Raw genomic sequence first — 24,266 nt, 5'->3', positions numbered from 1 at the left:
ATTCACAAGGGGTATGAATTTGCAAAGCATGAAAAACTTATAGTAAGACACCAAGGACAAACAAGGGGAGAAGAGTCACTTACTAGATGTAAGAGTCCAGGAAAAAGAAATGACAAGAAATCCAAGAAATTCTCAAAGGAGAAAGGTCAACCAGAATGTTTTCATTTTGGACCAGTCATAGCATCTCAGTTGCTTGGGCTGTTTTGCTCAGTGCTCCAAACTGAGCTAAAACAAAGTTGACATTCTTCGGCTTTCTCTCCTTTTGTTTTTTGCTGCTTTTATGTGACTCAGATATTTGTTGCCAGAAGGAACATGTAGCATTTCATCCAGATCTCTACCTAGCCCATCTAACGAATGCACACATGAGCCCTCATACATGTGCATATTCATCTCCATGTGCACAAACCCTCATGTACATGTATCCACAGATATGCTCCCCCCACACACATCCACACACAAATGTACATTGTATGTGTGCATACACAATATATACCTATATCCAATAATTTAGCTTCCATACACTGTTAGCCAAATCAGCCCATTGGAACTCTGCACTGCTAGCTTCCCTTATGTGCCGTAGACACTCGGATAGTATATTGGAAGCTCCATTCATTGAGAAGGTCAGACCATCTGTACTTCTATAACCCCAGCCTCTAAGTATCTAGTTCTAGTTGTAACTTAATAACATTTCATCTGTTACTTTATCTCCATGCCAATTTTTCAGGTAGAAAGGAAAGGTGGTATCTTTTCCTTCCAAAGAGGTTAGAGAGGTTTAAAGTGCTCTCAACCACCCCACTGTAATAAAGTGGTAGGGCAGAGATTAGCTCAGATACCTGTGCCCATAAACCATGCTTTACTAGAAAAACCTGTCCTCAAAGCAAACAAGAGAGTAAGAGGTTAAGAAAATAGTGATGATAATTGTAGGTTGATAGTAATTTTATAGGTCCTACCTCATTTTCATTGATAAATGATTTTTGGAAACTTTTTAATGGTATTTATAGAGTGTTGACTTTGGTTAACTGCACATGTAACCCCATATTATTTCTTTCCTCTAGTAATGATAAAAAATAATAATAATAACCTAAAGCACTTCACAGGTCTCTCTGGTGATTTTCAGGCTCTTCTCTGTTAGTTTGCTCTCACTGCGAGGAGGTGCATTCTTCCCCCGGGGAGGACACTCCTGTGGGAGGGGAGAGCAGTGCTGCAGGTAGTTGCTATGGCCGTCGTTCATGTCCCTGAGTACTTTCCCCGCACAGGGAATGAAAGCACGATTCTGCTTGGGGCTGACTGAGCAATGCCAAAGCATATGTACTTTGCAGGAATTAAATAATTAATGCACACGGTGTTTCATCCTTAACCTGCCCTTAAAAATATTCAGGTCACACTTTTCCATGCCAGCAATCAGAAATGCATTAGGTGGCTTGGAGGACAATGTTTTGCCCTAGGAAGTGGTTCTCTGCTTCTGTGCTTCACCACTGTTTTCCTGTACATGCCCTCGAGTCGCCCTTGGCCTTTCTGTGCGTGACTGTTCTCATGGGCTTCTTCATAAAAACATTGTGTAGGTTTAAATTCAGTAATATCTGTGAAATTATAACTTCTGTCACAGAAAGGTGTGCTATATAAATTCATAGTGATTAAGTATTCTCTGGTTAATTCCATATGTTCATATCAGGTTCATCGGTAACAGAATGTGGCAGAGGGGAAAAAGCCTTCTTTGTGGCTGATGGTTTCCTTGCCCCAGGGTTCTTAATGAAAAGTAAGCATAACACATTTTCTGCCAGGATGAAAGAGAAAATCTCTTTGTTATTCAGCTGGCATAGGGTACCCTGAAATTAAATTGAAGGGCTGTTTCTGAATTATGAAAGCCAGACACTTTTGAACAGGAAAGTTCTTATCTTAATAGCACTTTGCTGTTGTGTGATCTCAGAATGACCCAGCTATACAGGTTTGCATTGTGAATCAGAAGGGCAGAGGAAAAAGTGGACTCTTGTTACAGGCCCAGTGCACACATCAGCAGAACATGGACCTAGCCAGGAGTCAGTTCAGAGCTTAGTGCCACCTCCTCACAGGTCATGGGACAGACACATCACTAGCCTCATGAGCCTTGACTCTTATCTGCAAAAGTGGAGCTGTGTCTGCCTTTCCACTTGACCAGGGTATTGGAAGGAGAAAGTGAGAGGATTCATACTACTAATAACAGCAAGCTCTTGCAAGGTGCCGATGTGCTAAGTGCTGCTCTAAGAGCTTTACAGATTTTAACACACCGAATCCTGCATAACAAGCCCATGAGATAGATGCCTTTATTTCCCCATTTTACAGATGGGGGAAGTGAGGCAGAGACGTTAAGTGATTTGCCAGCCAGTGAACAGAACTGGGGTTTGAAATTGGCCAGTCTGATTGATCTGTACACTTAACCACCATACAGTATTGTCTCTCACATGGAAATAGTAATGTTTTGTTAAAATAGGGATGAAAAGTAAATGTACATGACATGAGGCTCTTGTATTTTTAATTATCAAGGAATAGAGCTCATGGGCGTGAGGCCAATAGTAGCTGTTGCTGTTGTTCAGCAGCGAAGAGAACAGAGGGCTGCATCCTGCAGACACACTCATGAATGTTCCTAGTTATAAAGGCTTATGATGGTGCAACAGGCAACATATGTCAGCTGACAGACACTGTTTTCACCAGCCAATTTCAGAGTCTGTTTGCTGATTTCATTTTTTTCCTGGCCATTTTCCCGCTGATTATTTATTTGGGGCCTGAAGTATGATCCATAGAAAAGAAAGCTGCTTCGAGGGGCATATGGGGAACCAGAATCTTCATTCTCTTTATTTCAATGGTGCCCATGTCCTCTGTGGAAGTAGAAGTAAAGACGAGTGAGCAGTGAGGGAAAGGATACAGTCTGGCTGATGGGAGGAGATGCTCTGTGTTTGCGGGAGCACGACCCAGGGTGGAAGCAAGGACAGGGTCTGCAGTGCAAGAATAGTTGCACTGCAGACTTCAGTCAGGACGGCAGCACAGGTAAACACGGCTTGCATCCTCACACGATCACATCTAAACTAGAACTAAAATAAATATACAACCATCACTCAGAACTGTCATTAATTGAGTTGAATGGAAGTCTGGCAACTACAGAATTAAAGAAAACACATCCATCCAGACTGGTAGCAGGGGCGTAGACAGGGAACAGGCTGGTCCCACATCTGTGTGTGATGGGTAAAATTTCAGAAGGGACATTTCGGGAATGAGGAGTCCTACAGCGGGGCTCCTAGCCCAGGGGTCCAGTGCCGGGAAAATAAGTCCTCATAACTTGTGGCTGCACAAACCAGTGGGGATAGAGTCAGTGGAAAAAATTTCGGGAGTCCCAAGCAGTTCCCCTTAAAGAACCCAGACAGGGACTCACCTACTCAGACTCACGCCCTTTGAGCTCCAGCACCAGGGTAGCAACCTGAAAGACACCAGTGGCATACAGGAGGAACTGAAGTGTCTGGCATCCAGATGAGAGCTGGAGGGCAGCTTTTCCCCAGACAGAAAGGCCAGCAGAGGCCCTTGTCCCTTTTCAAATCCTCCTCTCACAGAGCCACAGAGCTGGCAGGTGGGTGCCATGTCTGAGTCTCTGTTGGCCTGGCTAACACTATTTGCCTGGCCCTGGAGATCCCCAGAGACCCCATCCCACCCAATTTATGGGCCTACCCAAACTGCTTTTGCATATGAATTTTTGGTCTTGGCTGACTTTACAACTTCCTAAATCCTATCAAACAAACAACAGCCAGCCTCAGCGAGCCCCAGGTACAGCACTAGTAATAACCAGCCTAGATTCACAGCTTGGCTTCACCTGGGAATCTCCAAACCCAGCACAAGTAGCAGCCATCTCAGATTGCTCTATAGTCAGGCAGGGTGGCCCTGGGCAAAACAGAGGTGGGGGCTGACCTTGGTTAGCACCACCCAGAAGACCCTAGAGCCTGTGCACCCAGTGGACAGCTACAGACCACATTGGAGCACCACCACCCTGCCCCTGCACAGCTGATCCTCCACAGAGGGTGGAGGTTGGTGGTTAGTGGTCATAGCCAGACCTTGCAGCTGACTGGTTTGAGTAAATCCCTCTCATTGATCTGCCAACAACAGTAAAGTATCAACTACAAGAGGAGGGTATACTCTGCCCACATGAGGGACATACCTGATTTTTCAAAAGCATCTTTGCAAACTAAAAGGGACTGGCAAGAAATATTCAAAGTCATGAAAAGCAGGGACCCACAGCCAAGATTGCTCTACCCAGCAAAGATATTTAGGATTGAAGGGCAGATAAAGAGCTTCCCAGATAAGAAAAACTAAAGGAATTCATCATCACCAAACCATTATTATATGAAATGTTAAAGGGACTTATATAAAAAAAAGATCAAAACTGTGAAAAATAAAATTGCAATAAATTCACGAATAAAATGACAAATAAATACTATCAACAGTTGAATCTGAAAAACAAACTAAGCACATAAGAACAGAGACATAATCATGGATATGGAGATTGTTTTGATGGTTGCTACATGGGAGAGGGGTGTGGGAAATGGGGGAAGAGGTGAGGGGATTAAGAAGTACAAATAGGTGGTTACAGAATAGCCACGGGGATGTAAAGTACAGTATAGGAAATGGAGCAGCCAAGGAACTTATACCCATGACCCATGGACATGAATAACGGTGGGGGGATTGCCTGAGGGAGTGGAAGGTGCTGGGTACAGGGGGGCAAAGGGGGAAAAACCAGGACAACTGTAATAGTGTCATCAGTAAAATATAATTTTAAAAAAGAGTACTTGTGTCTGAGTACAAGTCGATGTGATGGGATGAACAGAACAGGAGAAGATGCAAGTTTATTGAGGTGGGTGTTGTGGATGGTGGCAGTGGGGCTTGGGGGCTGGAGGACAAATGACTCATAAGAGAGATGCCACATAAGTTTGGAAATAGTATTAGCCCAACAAAACGAGAAAAGTGGAGACTAAGAGGAGAAACAGCATTAATCTGTACTTGAGAGGACCAACCAGAGCCACAAATCAAGGTTTAGCTGTGTGCATTGAGGGGGACAGAGTAGAGCTCCCTAGTATAACAGCTGTGACACATTTCTTGGTAGGATTGTGAATAATTCACCCACCTACCGTGACTCACTTTTCCCATCTGCTCAGTAAGAAAACAATGTCCACCATTTCATTTCTCACTGGGGTGTTTCTAATGCTCTGAGTTTTTAGGAAGAGAAACCATGGGCTCATGGTTCATATATTGTAAGGGGCCACAGGAGTCTTCCTGGGTGCATTGACAAAAGATACTCTCTAATAACTGCTCCTGCATTTTCACATTCTTAAGTCACGTCTGAGATGCAGTGATCATGCAGTCGGGCCTTCTGGCAGCCGGGTGGCACTCTGAAGAACAGAGGGTCCAAGCACAATGACTCAGATGCACTAACTCTTAGGATGGACCTCGCCCACTGTGTGGGTGTCGATCATCTTTGTTTAATTAGGCTGAGAACAGGACATCCAAATTTGCCCACAACAGAAATTCTTTCTTTTATTTTAAAGGCCATTTTTGACTAATGCTGAATTATTGTTTGAATTTATTGAGTTGACAGCCTCAAGTTTGGTTCTTCCTATAATTTAGGTTTAATTTACTCTTAATCTGATTAGAATACTTATGGAATTGGTGTGAGGGAGGCCATTACTTAGACGTCGGTACAATGGCAGGATCAAGAATGAAGCAAAGTCTGGATGACAGAGATTGGGATCGATATAGACAGAATGCAAGGTCACCATGTTGTTAAAGGGGATCAATACAGTGACCCTGATCGGGACATACTTTACACATATTGGTGGTAAGTATTGGAAAATGGATTTATCTCTTTAGATAGACTGAAAGGAGTTCAGCCTTGTGGAATAATTTAGAAAGGAGCCCTGGAAGGGGTGTGTGTGTGTGTGTGTGTGTGACATTGATAAGGGAAAGACAGAGTCTGAATAGTCAGAGCGTGCAAATCCAGACAGGCTGGAGCGAGGAAGGCCTGCTCGAAAGTGGCAGCTCAGGGAAGGGTGGCCTGAGAGGGGCTTGGCAGGGGCAGTGAGAAAGGGCACCCAGGACAGATAGCAGGTATTTTGATGAAAAATGTGACAGCTCCATGACTGTCTGGGGAGAGGTGGATCCAGCCTTACTACCAGGTGCCTAGGCACCTTATCAAAGGTTCAAGGAGAGATGGTTTGGGGCAGGTTGCTGTGGGGATGGCAGTGACATCGGTGCTGTCATTAGACACACAGGTCTAGGAAACGGCGGAGAAGGCACATTAGACGCAGAGATTGGGGCATTACCAGCATAGAGGGGGTTGAGCAATAGTGAAGATCTTCAGTGAGGGCCATTAATTTTTCCCATAATGGGCTAGTTAGGACCCAACTTTCACAACCTTACTAATAGCACATAACAACTAACACCATTTAGCAGCATTAACTAAATGGTGTTGAAATGGGGTTGAATTTCCAGTTTGGGTGTTCCGTTGAGCTTAGAGTCACATACAATAATGTGTATGTCAGCGAGGCTCTCTGTAAGGGGGGGGCTCTGGGTTTTCAGGGCCATGTATCACTACTCAGTGGCTGCCTGAGTGCACCCGGAAGGCTGGTAGGCTGGGTGTCTCCTGCATGCACCCCAGAGCTTTGCTGTAGCTGAGACCTTCCCACATGACGACTTATCTTTGCCTTTCATGATGTGAGCTGCAGTTGTGCCCTTCCTTCTTCATTAGGCCAAGTAGTATTTAACATTTAAACATCTATTGCAGCACATACCAGAATCTCAGCTATGAGGAAGTGATATTCATAAATCCCTTGTTTCTTCAACAAAAATTGTAATTGTGTTTCTGCTGTGGTATAAACTCTCAGTACCCATAAGACTTTTCCTTTGAAATATTTTTTCTTTAGATGACAATTTCTTTTTGCAAAGTTATCTCAGCCCATAACTGCATTTTGATATTTTAAAAGAAGTTTTCTCTCTTGGCAAAAAAAAAAAATGATGAAGGTCAACCTTGGAATAATTTTACATTTTGCATTCATCAAAGGGAAATGAATGAAGTCCTTTGAGAGGTCCAGAGGACTCTGCATTATCAGTGGGATGCATGTATAGAGGCTTCAGTGTCTCGCCAGACTACTTTTGAAATTAGAGCTTTTATGACAAGGGCAGTGCAGCTGCAAAGAGGGATGCAGAAGCAAGCTTGCCTGTGGGTTCCTTCTCCACTGTCTCTCCAGGCTTCTTCCATCGGGACCTAAAGCCCGAGAACCTCCTCTGCATGGGACCAGAACTTGTGAAAATCGCAGACTTTGGATTGGCCCGAGAAATCCGATCAAGACCTCCCTACACAGATTATGTATCTACCAGATGGTGAATACCATTTTCCTCAAAAGTATTTAATTACATTTCTTTAAAACTATATCACTATACTGAGGATAATAATGTCACAAGCATTAACTTTTCACTAAGAAGTGGTGCAGTTTAAAACACGCATTTGTAGATGTGTTGGCATCTTGCAAGGTTTAAAAGCTTGTGTCGTAAATAATTTTCAAAAGAAGTCCATTATGCTTTTCCATAATATAAAATAGTATTTTGTAGACTTTCCTAAAGACTGTTAACTACGAGAGTTCTTTAAAAGATTCTCCAAAAGACCTGTCTGAATAACTGGATTATTATTCAAACTTTCAGACCCTAAGGATTTGATGTAAGCAGTTGGCCATGACCAAGAGGTAGCCTACAGACAACAGGTTTTATGTTCTCACTCACTCTCTCTTTTCCTCTTCCCTCACACTCTCACTTTTCCTTGCTTTTATCCTCACTCTGTTTCTCAAAATGTCTGCAGAGAGGAGTCCTGTAGAGACACACTCAATAGAAAATACTGTAAGACAGAGAAGCCCTGTTTGCCACAGCAGCCCGAGTGGTTGGCAGTGCTCGTGCGTGCACATGCCCCTCTGAACTAGACAGAAAATGGAAATATGTAGACTCTGTCGCCAAGAATCGATAACATGTTTAATTTACTTCTGGCCAGTGGGAGCGATAACAGCGAGGTTGCCTTTGTGCCTCCAGGTACCGGGCTCCGGAAGTGCTCCTGCGGTCCACCAACTACAGCTCCCCCATCGACATCTGGGCTGTGGGCTGCATCATGGCCGAAGTGTACACCCTCAGGCCACTCTTCCCTGGGGCCAGTGAAATTGACACAATCTTCAAAATTTGCCAAGTACTGGGGACTCCGAAAAAGGTAATGACATGGAACAAAGGCTTGTGGGCCCCAGCCAGCTCCCCGTCCCCCTGGCCTCCACCCTGTGTAGCGCTGGCACAGTGATCACCTGCTGTCCTAGAATCGCTCCCGCGACCTCAGTGACCCTGCACGGCCCACGTTCTCAGATACGGCCACCTCGCTCCCTCCTCCTGCTCTCCAGGAGAAGGCATTTGTCACAACTCCCTCTGCTTGTTTCTCTATGGCGCCTTGCCTGCCTTGCCGAGTTTCTCTGTTCTCACGGCTACAGCACTTGTAAGCTATTCAGAAGTCTCCTACCTATAACCTGCAGCCCGCACCTCCCTCCTCTGTAGTTCCGTTCACACACGTACAACTCTCTGAGGTTTCCTCCCGACACCCTCACCGTCACCTCAGACTCAGCACATCTGACACAGTGTGCCTTCTTCAAAACCTTCTTCCAGAGAACATAGACACGTTGGAATGTTTTACGTGCTTCTGACCTTACATGTTGTGTTCTATACTTTAGTTACTTTTTATACTTCTAAATTAGTTAGTTATGCATTTTGTTGTTTTACATCATCACTGCTTATGTGATTTCTTTCCGTTGTGCTGAGACATAGCTGACACACATTGTTGTACAAGTTCAGGGTGCACCTGACCTCTTTTTGTTTGCCCACAGCTAGCGTCCTTCCTTCATTCTCCGTGTCTGTCTGCGGTTCCATCCTGATCCCTGAGCCCCAGCCTTGAGGCCATGTTTCCCTTTGACCTTCTCTCTTTCCCCTATTCCTCTTCCCCTTACCTGAGCATTGGGTCCTTAAACCCTGTTGAATATCGCTGCACAGTATCTCTCACGTGGCTCTCGTCCTTGGAGTGCACCACCGCCATTGCAGACTGGGCCGGGCTCGCCCTCCTGCCTTTGAGTCTTTGCCCTCTAACGTATCCTTCAGTCTACAGCTGGTTCACCTTCTTAAAGAACAGCTCTGGTACTCCACCTCCCTTCTCAAAATATTTGCTGGCTCCCCATCACCCAGCCCCCTTACATGTCATCCCTTGTCCCTCATTTCACACCTGCAGCCCCACACCTGTACCCCCTGCCTGCTAGGTGCCCTGGAATCTCCCCACTGCAGAGCTTGGCACAGACATGCCTTGCCCAGCTGAAGGTCCCTCCGGAGCCCCAGCACGCTCTTCTTCCGAGGCCCCGCCATGACCTTTCCCCTCGCTGCCCCTCTAGTCTCCGCCCCATCTTCCACGTGATCTGGGTGGTTAATACAGTTATCTGTGTACATATCCGTTTCCTGATTCACTCATTCAGGGCAAGGATTTGTCTTGTGTATATTTGTGTTTCCTTTTCCAGGTTCTAGCACCATTGCTGATACAAACCAGTCCCTCAAAAAAAATTATTAAGTCATTTGAATGAGTCATTAATGGCATCTCTTCAAGATTTCCAAAGTCTCCTTCCTGCTGGACTTTCTCCCTCTTCTGGATGACTGTATCCATACCTCTCACATGACCTTTGTTACTTTTCATTCTGTATTACTGTTTTTAAACAAACATCTTATTTCCTCCTTTGGACAGTGATATCCTTAAGGGAAGGATTGATATCAGATTATTTTTGGATACCCAACACTAAGCCTATAGTGGGCATGTAGTAACTAAATGAATGAATGTTACAAGCAATATGTAATGCTACTTTCACCTTGCTTTAAAAAAAAAAAAAAGCAACTACACCAGAATGTGTCTTGTAAAATAGTGGAGTGCTGTAACTAGGAGGCAACCTGAAGATTATTTGTTCATTCTTTTCCTGGCCTTCGCTTCCATATTTAGTGCCATGGGTATTGTTAAGGTGGTCAGGGATGCGGCTGTGAAGGAATTCACAAAGAGAAGAGAGTGTAGAGAATAAAGTTTTTATTCACTTTCCAAGAAAGGAGAGGGGCACCGTGTGGAGAGAGACACCAGCCTTGAGGGGTGGGCTTTGAGCTTGTACTGGACTAAAAAGGGGAAAAGGGTGGGGGTGGCTGCCCTGTGGCCCGGGGGCTGCTGGGAGTTCCAACGGAGACACTGTGACCAGAGGCTGCAGTTCATGCCCATGTTGTCTTCTGCCTGTGGCTGTAGGGAGCCGTTAGTCCTGTTCTCGCTGCCAGTAATTTCAGTCGTGGGGACAGACTCAGAAGAGTAAGATGGCAGTCATGTTTAACAAGGTCGCAGGCCTGCTGGGCAAATGGTGCCACGATAGCAAATGGGGCTGGCTTTGTCCTCTCAGGCATGATGGGTGGAATGGTAGAGAGCTTGAGACTGGGTGGGACAGCCTTCTCTGCTGCTGGACTTCTCAACATGCGTATTTTGAATCATCAAGATGGGGATATGTAGATTTTGGCAACTTTATTTAATTGAGGACAAAGTGTTTTGTTTTATTCCCCCAGCCCCAAGTATCTGTCTCACTAGCAGTTTCCAGAAACTCTGTCTTATGGAGCACAGTTGGGGAAATAGTAACTTGGTTCAACTCGATCTTGAGAGAGGAACTGTCTTGTGGTAAGGTCATCAAACAAGTTGGTGGCAAATCCTGTCCCTCCCACTCTTTCCCCGACTTCATGCACTTCCTAGTCTCTCCATCAGCATCCTCCTGTGTGTCAGTCATTGCACACAGTGCCGCGCGGGTGGGTGTGGCATCGTGATGACATGACTTCCTTTCTGTTGTGGGCACCCAAGCTGGCATGCGAACTCCTACCACCGCGGGTTGGCTGAGCAAAGTTTTCTGTTTTCTTTCTTTCAGACCGACTGGCCAGAAGGCTACCAACTTTCAAGTGCTATGAACTTCCGCTGGCCACAGTGCGTGCCCAATAACTTAAAGACTCTAGTTCCGAATGCTAGCAGCGAAGCGATTCAACTCCTGAGAGACATGCTCCAGTGGGATCCCAAAAAACGGCCAACAGCTAGTCAGGTTTTCTTCCACTTTTTTCTGTTCGATGCGTTTCTTGTGACATTAATACCTAACTCCAGATAATTTCTATAAGTCTCATTGGAAGTAATTCACTTGGTATTATGTTTAAAAATAGTAATGAACACCACTGTTGGTATATTATCTTAAAATAGTTTGAAACTCATATAAAGTCATAGTTAAGACTTAATCTGTGGTTGCTCTGAAGACTGGCGGACAGTTCACATGCTATATCACCGTATGTGTAGGAATGAAAATAGATGTATGTCTACCTGTGTTTGGAGAATGTTTTCAAATATATTCTCTATGAGTTGAAGTTATTGAACTATTTGTTTATAAGCCAGTGCTGGTTGTTGAAAAGGAATGTGAAATTACCTTGTAAACTCCAACTCACTCATTTTACGGATGACAGAGAGAACGGCCAGTGAGAGAGAGTTGGGATAATAATTGTGATTAGCATTTCATAGCACTTTTCAGTTTATAAATGCTGAAGAATGTTTTTTTGTGTGTGTGATTTTAACCCCATGAGGTAGGCATTAATTACTCTTTTCATTCTATAAATGAGGAAACTGAATCTCAGAAAGTTTAACCAATTTGCCCTAATCACTCACTTAGTAATTAGTACAGATAGTGGCACCAACTGCAGTGCAGCCACTCAGGTGGGGGTCTTCTGACTCCGTACCTCCTGCATTCTCGGCCCACCCTCCACCAGGCCACCTTGGCCTAGACTATGAAATGCACCCCAAGGAGGTGTGGCGGAGCTGTGGGCTCCACCGCCCCCAGGCCTCCCGCCAGCTGCCTTTTGCGCTGCTTGCGTCCGACCCCTTCTCACCTTGTCTCATTGATGATCACATTGCTCAGGGAATAAAGGACAGTGACCAGAAGTGATGATTTGGCCAAGCAAAATAACAGCAACATTTGAGACAGTGCAGATGTGATGTTAGAATTTGTGAGAGCTGCAGAGGTGGTAATTGGGGGATTAAGGATCTGCAGAAAAGCAGCTTTCTGAAGGCTCGGAGAAGAAAGCCAAGTGGTACCGTAAGACTCTGGATGGCCCAAGAGGTGGGAAAGCTCTCAGAAATGTGCTTCTTGGGGTGAAACTCACAAATATTCTCAGGGCAGGTAGGAAGCTTTCTGATGAACTCAGTGTTTTACAAGATGCACACAGAAATTAAAAAGATTCCATAACAAGGAACTAAGGGAGCCACGTGTGCTTTTTACAGTGTCAGAAAAGCTAAAAGCGCCACTCACACAGTTGAGACTTCCAGGAATGGGACTGCAGAGGAGACTTTCTGAGCTCGATGCTGGGTCCAGGGCCTGTGCCAGAGCATCCACTTCACTGCCTCTGTGTGTATGCTTCCAATGGTGCTTATCGGTGTTTCCAGCTATGTTCCAGAACGATTAAGAAAGGTTATGCTGTGATAGGTTATTTTCATTCAGAAAGACTAGGGAAAATGGAGTGTTTCAGAAAAACTTACAAGATTTATCCTTTGGCTCTCTAGAAAACCCGATTATTCAGAACAACGAACAAGGTTTAGTGGCTAGTTGTACAGCCATACCATGTATTACACTCATGGTGTTCCTGGGGTGCAAGCAGATGCACTTGTTTATTTTACACCTGGTTCTTCAGGGTCCCCCGGGATCATTGTGTTTGGCTGTTTCAGTTTTACAGTATTTATTTCTCTTTCTCTGGAATGAGGAAATGGGCTTAGAAAGGTGAAGTATTATATTGAAGACATGTAGCAAAGTAGCTAGGACCTGTGTTGAGCCAGAATGCTTTTCTGAAGCAGCAAAGGTAACAGCAATGTAACTGGTGGCTTTAGCCAGATCATTGCAAGTCCATGCATTTGATGGTGTTTTAGAAAAAATTCACGAGGTGTTACAGATTGAACCTGCTGTTTGATATGTGGAGGGGGCAAACGTAGGTTTACAGTTTGAGTGCACAAAACATAGCATTTATTCTTCTGTTATTATTTTTTATTAAATATTGCATTAGTTTCCATACATACAACTATAAACCTACTTTTGCCCCACCCTGTAGTTGGTTTGGGCTAAGACATTCTAGTAAACTGGTCACAGGGAATGTAGCCCCGTGAGCCTGATGGTGTTAACCTTCCTGGCTAGACTTTTCTCCTGAAGCAACCATCTGTGTCATTCCAGGCGCTTCGGTATCCTTACTTCCAGATCGGGCACCCACTGGGCAGCGCCACGCAGAGCCTTCCGGATCCAGGAAAACCACAGAAGGACGGCCTGGAAAAGACAGGCCCGCCTCCTCACCTTAAGCCAGTCCCTCCTGCCCAGCCCCCAACCAAACCACACACGCGGATTTCTTCCAGACAGCATCAAGCCAGCCAGCCCCCTCAGCATCTCGTGTACCCCTACAAAGCAGAGGCTTCCAGGACAGACCACCAGAGCCATCTTTTAGAGGATGAGCCAAGCCCCTTGCTCTTCCCATCCCTCTACATCAAGAACCCTCAGGTGGTAAGCAAGGAAGAAGCGCTGCTGGGCCTTGTGCCTGGCCTTTTCCTCTTCTGACTTCACTTAATGTGTGTGAACTATCTTCTTTTTTAGCACATGAAGTCAAATTATAATAAACTTGTCATGGTAATATCGCGGAATTGTAAAAAGAGGTTTGGCCTTAGAGTCAGAGGTCTGAGTTCAAGTTCGGGCTCTGCCTATTAATCACAGCGCTGTGGCGGTTGAGAGCGGGACGCTGCAGCCAGATTGCCAGGGTCTCACACCTCGGCTCTGCTGTTTCGTGGCTTGGCTGGCCTGTGCATGTTCCCTGGACCCTCCGGTCCTCATTTCCTCTCTGTAACATAGGGATGGCAGTAGCACCTGTCTGACAGAATTTTTTTGAGGACTAAATGAGTTAGTATTTGAAAGACTGTAAATTAATACCTGGTGCCGAGTAAGAACTTGGTAAGTATTAGTTGTTGTTACCAATCCCTGTGGACTCCGTTTCCTCGCCTGTAAAAGATCACCACGTCTGTGTTGCCCACTGACGGGGCTCTTTGTGAGAAGCAAAGGTCCTTGGGAAGATGTTCTGGAAATCCCAGAGAGCCATACTAGTATTTATAGGTTGTTACTCCCATGAATGCCATCAGTGCTGGGTAATGCTGGCAATAATTGAGTCCAGGTCTTTTCTCCTCTTGGGCTAGAGTCCAAAAGGAGACAGTGAGTGTTAGATTTAGTCAGATGATAACCTGATAAGGAAGTGCAGTTACCAGTCACTTTATGATGCTGTCCAAAAGTCTGCTTTTCTAATACCTTTATGCAAAGGCAGTACTTTCTCCGTCAACTAGTATTCATTCTGCGAGCGCTGGCTCCCAGCCAGCACAATGTGTAACACTGTGGGAGGTTATGAGGCTGGCGTCTCCAGGTTGCTCACTGTCCCCCAGCCCCAAACTTGAAAGCCATGTGTTTGGAAATTTCCCATGATACCTCACTCTGTAGTGAAATCGTATCCAGGTCTACCAAGAAGGCAAAGAAACCATTACTTGTATTGTTTTCTGTAAAAGAGCAGGATGAGCAACATCTTAGCTGTTTTTCTGTTCCATCTTTATTTATAACACTATAAATCATGTTAATTCTTTGAGATGAGACCAGAATGAGAATCCAGCCATCGTCCTAGTTTTGGAGAAGTACCTAGAATTTCTTTTTTAAAACCCTTATCTTATATGACTCGGTGTCCCCGCAGGATGAAAAATGATGGAGTCTCTGCAGGGCAGGCGAGAGACAAAAGTCTGGGAGTGTGTTTCCCCAGTTGCCCTTGCAGATAAGCAGTGCCTATTAGGGAATGAAAGACCCCAGATACCTCCTTTTTATGACCAAGAAAGTTCAGAATGGAGATTACCCTTGGGTGAGCTCCATTAATGCCAAGTATTGCCTTTTTCCTTTCTCCTTATAAACACAGAAAATCCTACCTGGGCTGGAGCACAAAAACGGTGAGATCAAACCAAAGAGCAGGAGAAGGTGGGGTCTCGCTTCCAGGTCAACAAAGGATTCCGACGACTGGGCCGACTTGGATGACTTGGAGTTCGGCCCGTCCCTCACCAGGACTGACCTGAAAAACAAGAAGAGACAGAGTGACGAGACCCTCTGCAGGCAAGTGTGCGGCTTCTGTCTGTGAACGGACTGAACTTGGGATCGGTGAGGTGACCATTGCCCATCTGATGAGGGCTCTGTCTTGCGTGACCTAAGCCACGTTCTCTCAATTCAGATTTGAGAGTGTTCTGGACCTGAAGAAACCCTCTGAGCCCGTGGGGACAGGAAACAGCGCCCCCACCCAGACATCGTATCAGAGGCGGGACACGCCGACCCCGAGTTCGGGAGCCAAGCAGCACTACTTGAAGCACTCCCGATACTTGCCTGGTAATAATATAAACACTTGCCTTTTCTTGGACCATTGGTAAGAAACCATTTCCCTGGAATCACATGTTCACAGAGATTCTGTTTTGGAAGGCAAGTGCTTGGGGCTTCTCTTCAGAACTGGTGAGAACATCATAAAAATGTTTGCTGGAGCCCAGGCCTCTTATTTTTACTTTGTATAGTTGCTCAAAATAAGAAATTTGGTAGAGGAAACTGGGCATAGCCCCCAGGGAGGAAGGAACTGGTAAGAGCCAGGCCTCATGCCTGAGGTCTCTGCCCCAGAATCTGCAGTGCCTGACACAAGTGGGAACGTGGGCGGTCCAGAGGGAAAGTGGTTTGGCTTGAGGCTAAGGTCAAGGCAACCTTGGACATGAGGGTCATTGGTACAGACTGGAGTCATCAGCATGGGATGGCGACGATGGTGCAAGTCAGGTGGGAAGATGGAATCTCGGGGGACAGGAGACAGAAAGAGGAGAGAGCTGCAGAGGTCAGGGCTTTGGAGGAGGGCAGAGAGGAATTTAGATGACAGGAAGGCAGTGGTCTGTGAGGGGGACAAGTAGGAATGTCCGGGAGCACTCAGGTCCAGGACGGCACCAGCAGGGTTCAGGACAGAAGACATGGGACAGACGTGTGTGTAGAAGTGTGAGACGCCTCTCTCAGGCCACCTGCCGGTGAGATAACACACCCAGCCCGAGGACGGCACCTTCCCTTGTCACAGTTAGTTTTTGCTTAGGTTCTTGACCCTCAGAAACTTTTTGACAAATTGGGTTCTGCATTAATTTCATCTCTGAAGTCTGGTGCAAGGTTAAATGCATATTTTGAATTTGAAAAACATTTCTTTCCTATTAGGAATAAATATAAGAAATGGCATCCTCCCGACTCCAGGCAAGGATTTTATTCCATCTAATCCATGGTCTAGTTCTGGTTTATCTGGAAAGTCTTCAGGGACGGTGTCAGTAATCAGCAAAATAAATTCAGGTGAGTGCTAATTCTTACCCCCGAAATGGCAAGAAGCAGATTCTCTGGAGGTGGCAGAGTGGGCACAGAGACGAGGGGACAAGCTGTGGAACCAGGAGGGCTTTTCTGGGACAAGACCCTGGGCCTCTTTTCCAAGACTGTGCCTGTTTCTCTTTTGGCAGAAGGCCCTGGAGAATCAAACAGCTCCACGGGATCTTCCTTTAAGAGTACCTGGGGAGAAAAGCATAGTCTTTCTTGGCTCATGGGAAAAACAAAATTAACTTTATGAAGTCTGACTTCTGAGGCCCCCGCTGTGGTGGGCAACCTCCAGAAGTCAAGCGCAACTCCGTCTGCCCTGCTCCAGCTTGTCCTTTGCATCTGATAGCCCAGCCCCAGCCCAGGGCATCAAAACTTCCAGTTGGAAGATAGTTTGGAAGGATAGTTTTAAATGGGTACGTAAGTGCATTTCGTAAGCTCTGCAGGCTGACTCACCCCGTTCCCAGCCAGCCTGTCTCCCACACTGCCTTCCCTCTCACGGGCAGCTCCCCTCCCACTTCCCAGGTAAACATCTGGGCTTGACTTCTTTCCACCTTTATCTATTATGTGCTCATTTATTTCAAGGAATACAAAAAGGAAGAAAATAATATATCAGTACCCACATACCCACTGCCAGCTTAAGAAGTCACATGTGGCAAAGAGACCCAAAGTCCAACGTGTAGGCCTTCCCTCCCTTCCCCTTACTCCCTCTCCCCAGCCCCCACCTGATAGAGGTGTTTGTTATTTCTGTGCTTTAAAAAAAACATATACATGAAATATATAGTATGGTTTTGAATGTTTTAAAATTTATGTGCATATAATTCTGGATCTCCACTTCACTCATTTTAATAAGCATGTATTCATATGTAGCAATTATACATTATAGAATATATATCATCTTATATATATCATATAACATACAATATGTATAACCATATAATACCATCATTTATTACTTTACTAGACCATAACTTATTTATCCCCTCTCTTCTTGGTGAACATGTAAGTTGCTTATAATTTTTGCTATTAGAAAGTACGCTGAAATGGACCTTGCTGTGCCCCTGTGTGAGGTTTCTCTGGGTATGATGTAAACGCATTAGGTTAAAGGGTGTGCTCATCTTCGACTTCACAGATGTTGCCAAATTGCTCTCCAGCAGGGTATGGGAGTTGTGCTGCATCCTTGATGCCACTTGGTACTGTCAAGATTATAAAATTTGTGCTAATGTGATGGGTGTGAAATGGCATTTATTTTGTCTTAAACATGCATGTCCTGTTTACTTATGAGGTTGAGCATCTTTTCTTGTGTTTAGTGACTGTATGTTTCATCCCTTTTGTGACTTTACCTGTTCAAGTTCCCGTCTCCTTTTTCTTCTTATCTGTCTGTTCACCAGAAATGCAAAATCTGCTCCAGCTGACCACACAGCTCCTCGGGCGTGCATCCCAGACCATAGTCCCCACTCTGCTCTGAGCGCTTTGCCAAGAATACTCTGTCGGGAAGCCACAGAGCAGCTCTGCTGCTCAGGATCTCTTTTCTTAATGGCTATAACTTCCATTTGTATAATGGCCATAATAACATTCCTATTTTTCTGTGTGTAGCTTTAAGCCTTAATAATAAGGCTTATAGATATTCATTCCCCCATCTAATATGTTCTTACATTGATTACTTGCTCTATGTAAGGCATTCCATTAACTTCCTAGAATACTCAGATGAGTAGTATGTAGTTTGGCCCTTAAAGCACTAAGGAGATGGAACTGACATAATAAATGAATGTATTTAATGTAGTTTTTTTAAAGAGTTTTTTTTTTTGAAGATTTTATTTATTTATTTTTAGAGAGAGGGGAAGGAAAGGAGAGGGAGAGAAATACCACTGAGTGGTTGCCTCTCGCGCGCCCTCTAGTGGCATCCTGGCCTGCAATGCAAGCGTGTGCCTTGACTGGGAATAGCACTGCTGACCCTTTGGTTCGCAGGCTCCGCACTCAATCTACTGAGCTATACCAGTCGGGGCTATTTAATGTATTTTGATAATGGTTAATTATTCTGATGGCAGACAACAGTACTTATTGCAGAATTACTTGGAATAGCTAAACAGTTAACATAACTTGTGTGTTGATCAATGAGAAAATGGTTAAATTAATTATGGTTTAGCCGTACTCTAGAATTTGCATATACCAACAGGGCAGGATAATTCTTCTATCTTATGAAGTGGAAAAAGCAAATTTCAGAACAGGTTAAACAGATTATACCAAAAGAAAGAAAATGCCAGCTTTTCTTTTTCTTAAACAAACCAACCATCCTCCGTTTGGGTGTGGAGTATAGGAGCAGCACTGTCCCTGCCCCCCCCCCCCCCCGCATCTTTCTGCAGTGTGGTGTGCTGGAATGCTCTGCTCAGAATATGTCTTTACCAGTTCTTCCCCCCAAAATAAAGCCTAATCCTTCACTCTGCACTGCTGGCCTTCAATCCTATCGGTGTCATGTGCGTGTGACTTTGCACTAATGAGCTCTTGCTTTTGCAAATCAGTTGGTTCCAGCTCTACGAGTTCTAGTGGGCTGACTGGAAACTATCTCTCTTCCTTCCTGAAAAAAGAAGTTGGTTCTGCTGTGCAGAGGGTACACTTGGCACCTATTCCAGACCCTTCCCTTGGTAAGTTCTATTCTGGATTAGTCATAAAGGGATTCAGCAAATAGTCATTGGACACATGCTTTGTAGTCATAGGCATGAATGGGCATGCTGGAGGTCTGGATCCACCAGGGAAGGAGACAGACAAAACTCCCGGTGCCCGTGGAGCTGGAATGTGCAATCTATAGACAATAAGTGAGCCAGATAAGATGCTCGTAGGTGCTAAGGAAAAAAATGCAGGCAGGAAGTAGGGAATGTGGGAGTTGGAAGGATGGATACACACTGCAATTTTAGATAAGGTGGCCAAAGAAGACCTCACTGCAAAGGAGGTGCTGAGTAAATGTGAAGGAGGTGAGTGAGCAAGCCGAGTGGTATGGGCGAGACCACTCCAGAGATGGGATTTTGAAATATGTGGGGTTCGAGACAGGACAGGCCTGGCATATTCAGCGAACAGCAAAAAGGGAGAGTGCAGGAGTGGTGTGAGTGAGAGGAGGGAGTAGGGAGAGGAAGTCAGAGAGGTGAGGGGAGGCCCGATGGTATGAGGCCCTGAAGTCACTGTAAGCATGTTGTCACTGATGCTGAGCCACTGGAGGTTTCTGAGCAGAGGAGTGAGGTGATCTGATTTCCATCTTCCAGGCCCGCTCAAGTGCTTGTTGTCACTAGACTGAAAGGGAAGAGCTAGGTTGGAAGCAGCGACACGGAGCGGGGGGCTAACCATCCAGGCAAGGGATGATGCTGAGCTGAGCTGGGGTGGTGGGAGTTGAGTTGAGCCAGATTCCAGGTATATTTGGAAGGAAAGGCCAATGGAGTTTGCTGACAGATTACAAGTGGAATATGAGAAAAGGAGAGGAGTCAGGAATGATACCTGTATTTGGCCTGACAACTATAGAAGCAGGTTGTCTTTAATGGAGAGAGGGAACACTATGAATAGGAGGCAAAGTGCTCCTCCTGAGCTCTCATTTTCTCATATTTTTGTCACTAGCTGCATTTATCTGCACTTCGTTTGCATGGGTACCCTATCAGTCAGGCCCACCTTTCTCTTCCATGCAGGTTATTCTTCCCTGAAGTCTGTGAGACCTCATCCTGGACGACCTTTTTTCCACACCCAGCCTAGAAGCACGCCTGGGTTGATCCCACGGCCTCCAGTCGCACAGCCAGTGCATGGCCGGACGGACTGGGCTTCCAAGTACCCATCCCGGCGGTGACAGTCACAGAGCCCTTTGGAGGGGAAAGCAGGACAGTGTCTCAGCCAACTGGTGTTCTACCTACAAGAAACTTTCAGATGGTGTAAAAGCAAACAAACACTTTATAGTTATTCTTCTGAACTAAGACATTTCAATGTTCTTTTTTAACTTTTTTCTTAAATATTGATTTAAATGCAATACCCTTTTTTTGTACAAAATTATTTTATTCTAATACTGGGTCCCATTATTTTCTTAAACAGCAGCATTTTGTATATATGGATTATGTTTTAGCATTTTATACAGCCAACTTTGTAACAAATTTTTAAAAGATTAATTGATTTTCTTTTGGGGGTTCCAGATAATATTTTATACAGATTTTTAAAAATGTAATAATATTGATGCAGTATTGCAATAGGGGTGCAATTTAAGACTACATGATAAGGGTTATTTACTCAATGCGTGTGGATATTTGCAAAGTGGTTAAATTTTAAATGTGGCTCATCAGGCACCTAAGCTTCCCTGGACTGACATCAACACCAGAAAAAGGACCTTCTGCTTCTCTCAGTGTCACGTGATCGGTTTGATTTTTTGAGACTCCCGTGCTGTTCTAAAAGTACCATTATGTAATTCGCTTTGTTCAGTGTTTGTCCCCCAGATGAAAGAACTCTAAGTAAATATTTTTTTAAATTTCTACGGCACCCTTTATAGTGGTTGGAGATAGCCAAATAGAACCAGGCTTTATCATGCTGTATGCCGTCACATTCTATTTCTTCCCTTTTCAAAATCAGATGGTATATGTACTCACAAAAGGAAGACTTTTCAAGCCACAAGATTCTCAACATAAAGATTAATACAGTCAATGAAACAGATATCCCTGCCAAGATACATGACCAAAAATCTAAGTTTCAAAGCAGCACATTTTTTATTACAGTAACGGATAGAAATTTGCATTCAGCTCAGTTCACCAGGCCTGGTTAGGAACATGCAACAAATAATCTTCTCTCCTAGCCAAAATCTCAGGGCAATGTGGGGAGCTGAAAAGATTCATGACAGAGGTTCCACTTGTCTAGGAAGTCACATTCACCGTGATGTTAATGTCACGGTGTGCCACATTTGAACTTTGAACTCTTAACCCTTGTGTGGTTTCTTTCAACAGTGAGAACTCTATTGGTTGGCGTGTGGGCTCTTCCATTGAGAGGAATGTTTACAGTGATTTTGAAAATGACAAAGCTAGTTTGGAGACAGAAAAAGTCAGAAGGTGCACTCTCCTCCATCTCTGTAGGACACATTTGCCTCCACTCATGGTTACCCGAAAGGCAAGAAGGCAGGTCACTGCCAGAGAATGCAGCGCAATCTCGGTAGTGCACTGACTCTCCCAGGCTCAAGCACTCTCCTGTGGTTCCAGGCTCCAGGGTACAGAAGCTGCACCCTGTGAAATTGCCGTTATTGTAGGTTAAAATGAATATTGGCATTTGGCTATGGTTCAGCCTAATAAGTTGGTAAATTATCACTTCAGTGTATTAGTAATATGTTGTAGCCTGACCTGAACCAATTATACTGTGGCTCCTAAAGAGCCCACAGTATAAAGTCAGGAGTAATTTCCGCATTGGAGAATCTGGCTCAAAAATGTACTTGACCAAGCACTATGATCCCTAGGGCCAGGAGAAAAGCACATAATGGATGTGGCTTTGATAGGTAATATTTTCCTGTTAACAAACTGGCGGCTGAGCTTCTGAAAATAAATATGTATGTAAGCACAACTTGAACCTGAATTCATTTCTGTATTATATTCTCCACTCATTATCTAAAGCAACAGAAAATGTGTTTTCAGGAATGAGTCCTTTCCTGAGGTTAATATTTATTTTCTCTTTCTGTATTATGTATACAAAGTAAGTTAATCTATAACCATGCCCAGCTTGCTGGAAAGCTGGGTTTAAATTGTAAATACCCCTTAGAGAAGCAAATGGATTGTGAATACCATATTCTTGACACTATAGCTCATGTTAAAGTCATTATATATTTTTTAATTGAAAACCCTTGTTACCTGGTTATTACATATTATAAAGTGGTTTTTCTAATACTTCTTTAGGGCCTGAGTTCAGAAAATATTTTGCTTTTCTTCCTCTTATCTTTCCTTTGTTTATCAGCAAACAACTTCCCTTGGGAAACTAAAGATGTTTATTCATGTGGAAGTCAAGAAGCTGATGTGCAGTTGAGAAAACTAGAATACTGGGGAAAAACAATGTAAATTCTCAAGAACTAGCAAAATCCTATAAAGTACTTTCCCTACCCCCATCCCCGAAATGGGTAAAGGATAATTGTGTATACAAGTTTTTTACTATAGAAGGGAATAGTGACCTGGTTTCTGTTGCTGTTGTTACTGTTAAATGGAAAAAAAATGCTACCTGTTGCATGTATTTTTTAAATTACTATAGAATTATAAAGTGTACTGCAAGACACCAAGATAAGTGATGAGTGTCACTGTACCTATCCATGACTATACCTCACTTCCAGTCAGAAAGCCTTCCAGGGCGCCTGGTAACATACAGGGGTGGCTCTCATTCCGTGCCCAAGGGTTCAGCAACGGTGCACCAAGGGGCACACATGTCAACTGCACGGACACAAAAGGAGCATGGTGTGACTGTTCATTTTACAATAAGCCCTCCCCAGCTTATGGATGATAGGATTTAAGTAGGAAGAAAATTGATTTTAAAACAACTTTTAAGACATATCTCTCGCCTAAAGGATTAAGTAGCATCTAAAAAATCAATGCTGTGTCATCTCCTGGAGTTTTCGAAGACTGGATACAATCAAGGAAACACATGTAAAATGAAACTATTCTTGTTTTGTCGAGAATTGTCAAGATTTTGTCAGGAATCTGTTTTTCAGTACAAATACCAGTACTGTTGGAGTTCATGGTTGACGTGTTTTTCATGAAGTAGTGTTTCCCTTCCATCAAGTCGTTGTTTTCGTGCCATTTAGGAGAGAAAAAGAAAGCAGGCTTTATGATTCAGCTCAGTGTATGACCAAAAGCAATATGTTTATAAGAAAATGTGTGACATACAATTACATATCATTTAAAGCATACTATAGCAACTTGTTTGTTTAATGTATGTGGTTAATTTTTAGGATTATTTTTACAATTTGCAACCAAAGTACTGTATTTTATATAATTTATTGTGAGGATCTTCTCATGGAAACCATTAAGAAGACAAACTGGAGGCGAATATCACTTAATCTGTATTATTAGTTTCTTATAGACACTGCTAATGTGAATTTAAAATGACCTGAATAATAGCTTTCTGGTAGAAATTTTGTCAACTGATTTGATTACAAAGGAGTAACTGGGAATATATTTATTTGTAAAGCAAATATTCATAATGATGAAAAGATAGAGGACAGAAAACCACTTATGCAAGCCCCTTCTGAAATAAAATGTTGCTTTTTGAATAGTTCATCCTAAAGTGTTTAAAAATGTTAATTTTACATTTAAAAATTCTGCTCAAAATAAAGTTATGGTTTAAGAAAAAATTGAGTGTTCTGGGGTTTTTTTTTTTTCATGTTTTTCCATCAAAAGAACAATAGTATTTCCCACTTGGAATTTTGATGTTTTATATCTCCTCCTTAACACTTGTGCATTGGAAGCATACCCTTAGAACAGCGGTATGGAGAGTTATCCCACAATGTGGAAGCATTTTTTTAAGTTTAGCTTTTAGAGAGGTGACTAGGGATATTTTTTGAAAACCTGCACAGGTCACAACTTCTTGTTTCTGATTCCATCATGATTAAAACCTATCTTGTATGTTGATCGCTTTCACAGTGCACGCACGTGTTCAATATAAGCCTTCAAAAGAAACTCATAACTTCATGATACACACGAGACCCACTGGAAATTCATTTTCCAAACATTCCTTAACTCCTTGGCA

The 24,266-nt window shown here is 43.9% G+C and overlaps 1 protein-coding gene across 3 annotated transcripts in view; it reads left to right on the top strand.

Moving 5' to 3' along the window:
- The window catches only part of CILK1 (ciliogenesis associated kinase 1), a 51,648-nt gene extending 27,926 nt beyond the window's left edge, over positions 1-23,722 (top strand). For all 3 annotated transcript variants that reach the window (XM_028509109.2, XM_036024239.1, XM_036024240.1), the window contains 9 exons: positions 7,260-7,392; positions 8,089-8,260; positions 11,010-11,177; positions 13,335-13,655; positions 15,091-15,281; positions 15,397-15,548; positions 16,395-16,523; positions 19,058-19,180; positions 20,207-23,722. In XM_028509109.2, the coding sequence (XP_028364910.1) occupies positions 7,260-7,392; positions 8,089-8,260; positions 11,010-11,177; positions 13,335-13,655; positions 15,091-15,281; positions 15,397-15,548; positions 16,395-16,523; positions 19,058-19,180; positions 20,207-20,361 (1,544 nt within the window). In that variant the 3' untranslated portion in view covers positions 20,362-23,722. The remainder of the gene's footprint in view (positions 1-7,259; positions 7,393-8,088; positions 8,261-11,009; positions 11,178-13,334; positions 13,656-15,090; positions 15,282-15,396; positions 15,549-16,394; positions 16,524-19,057; positions 19,181-20,206) is intronic.
- The last annotated feature ends 544 nt before the right edge of the window (positions 23,723-24,266 follow it).

Source organism: Phyllostomus discolor, chromosome 4 (assembly GCF_004126475.2).
Source record: "Phyllostomus discolor isolate MPI-MPIP mPhyDis1 chromosome 4, mPhyDis1.pri.v3, whole genome shotgun sequence".
Lineage (NCBI taxonomy): Eukaryota > Metazoa > Chordata > Mammalia > Chiroptera > Phyllostomidae > Phyllostomus > Phyllostomus discolor.
Note: the sequence above shows the minus strand (reverse complement) of the source record. Positions and strands in the feature narration are given on the sequence as shown.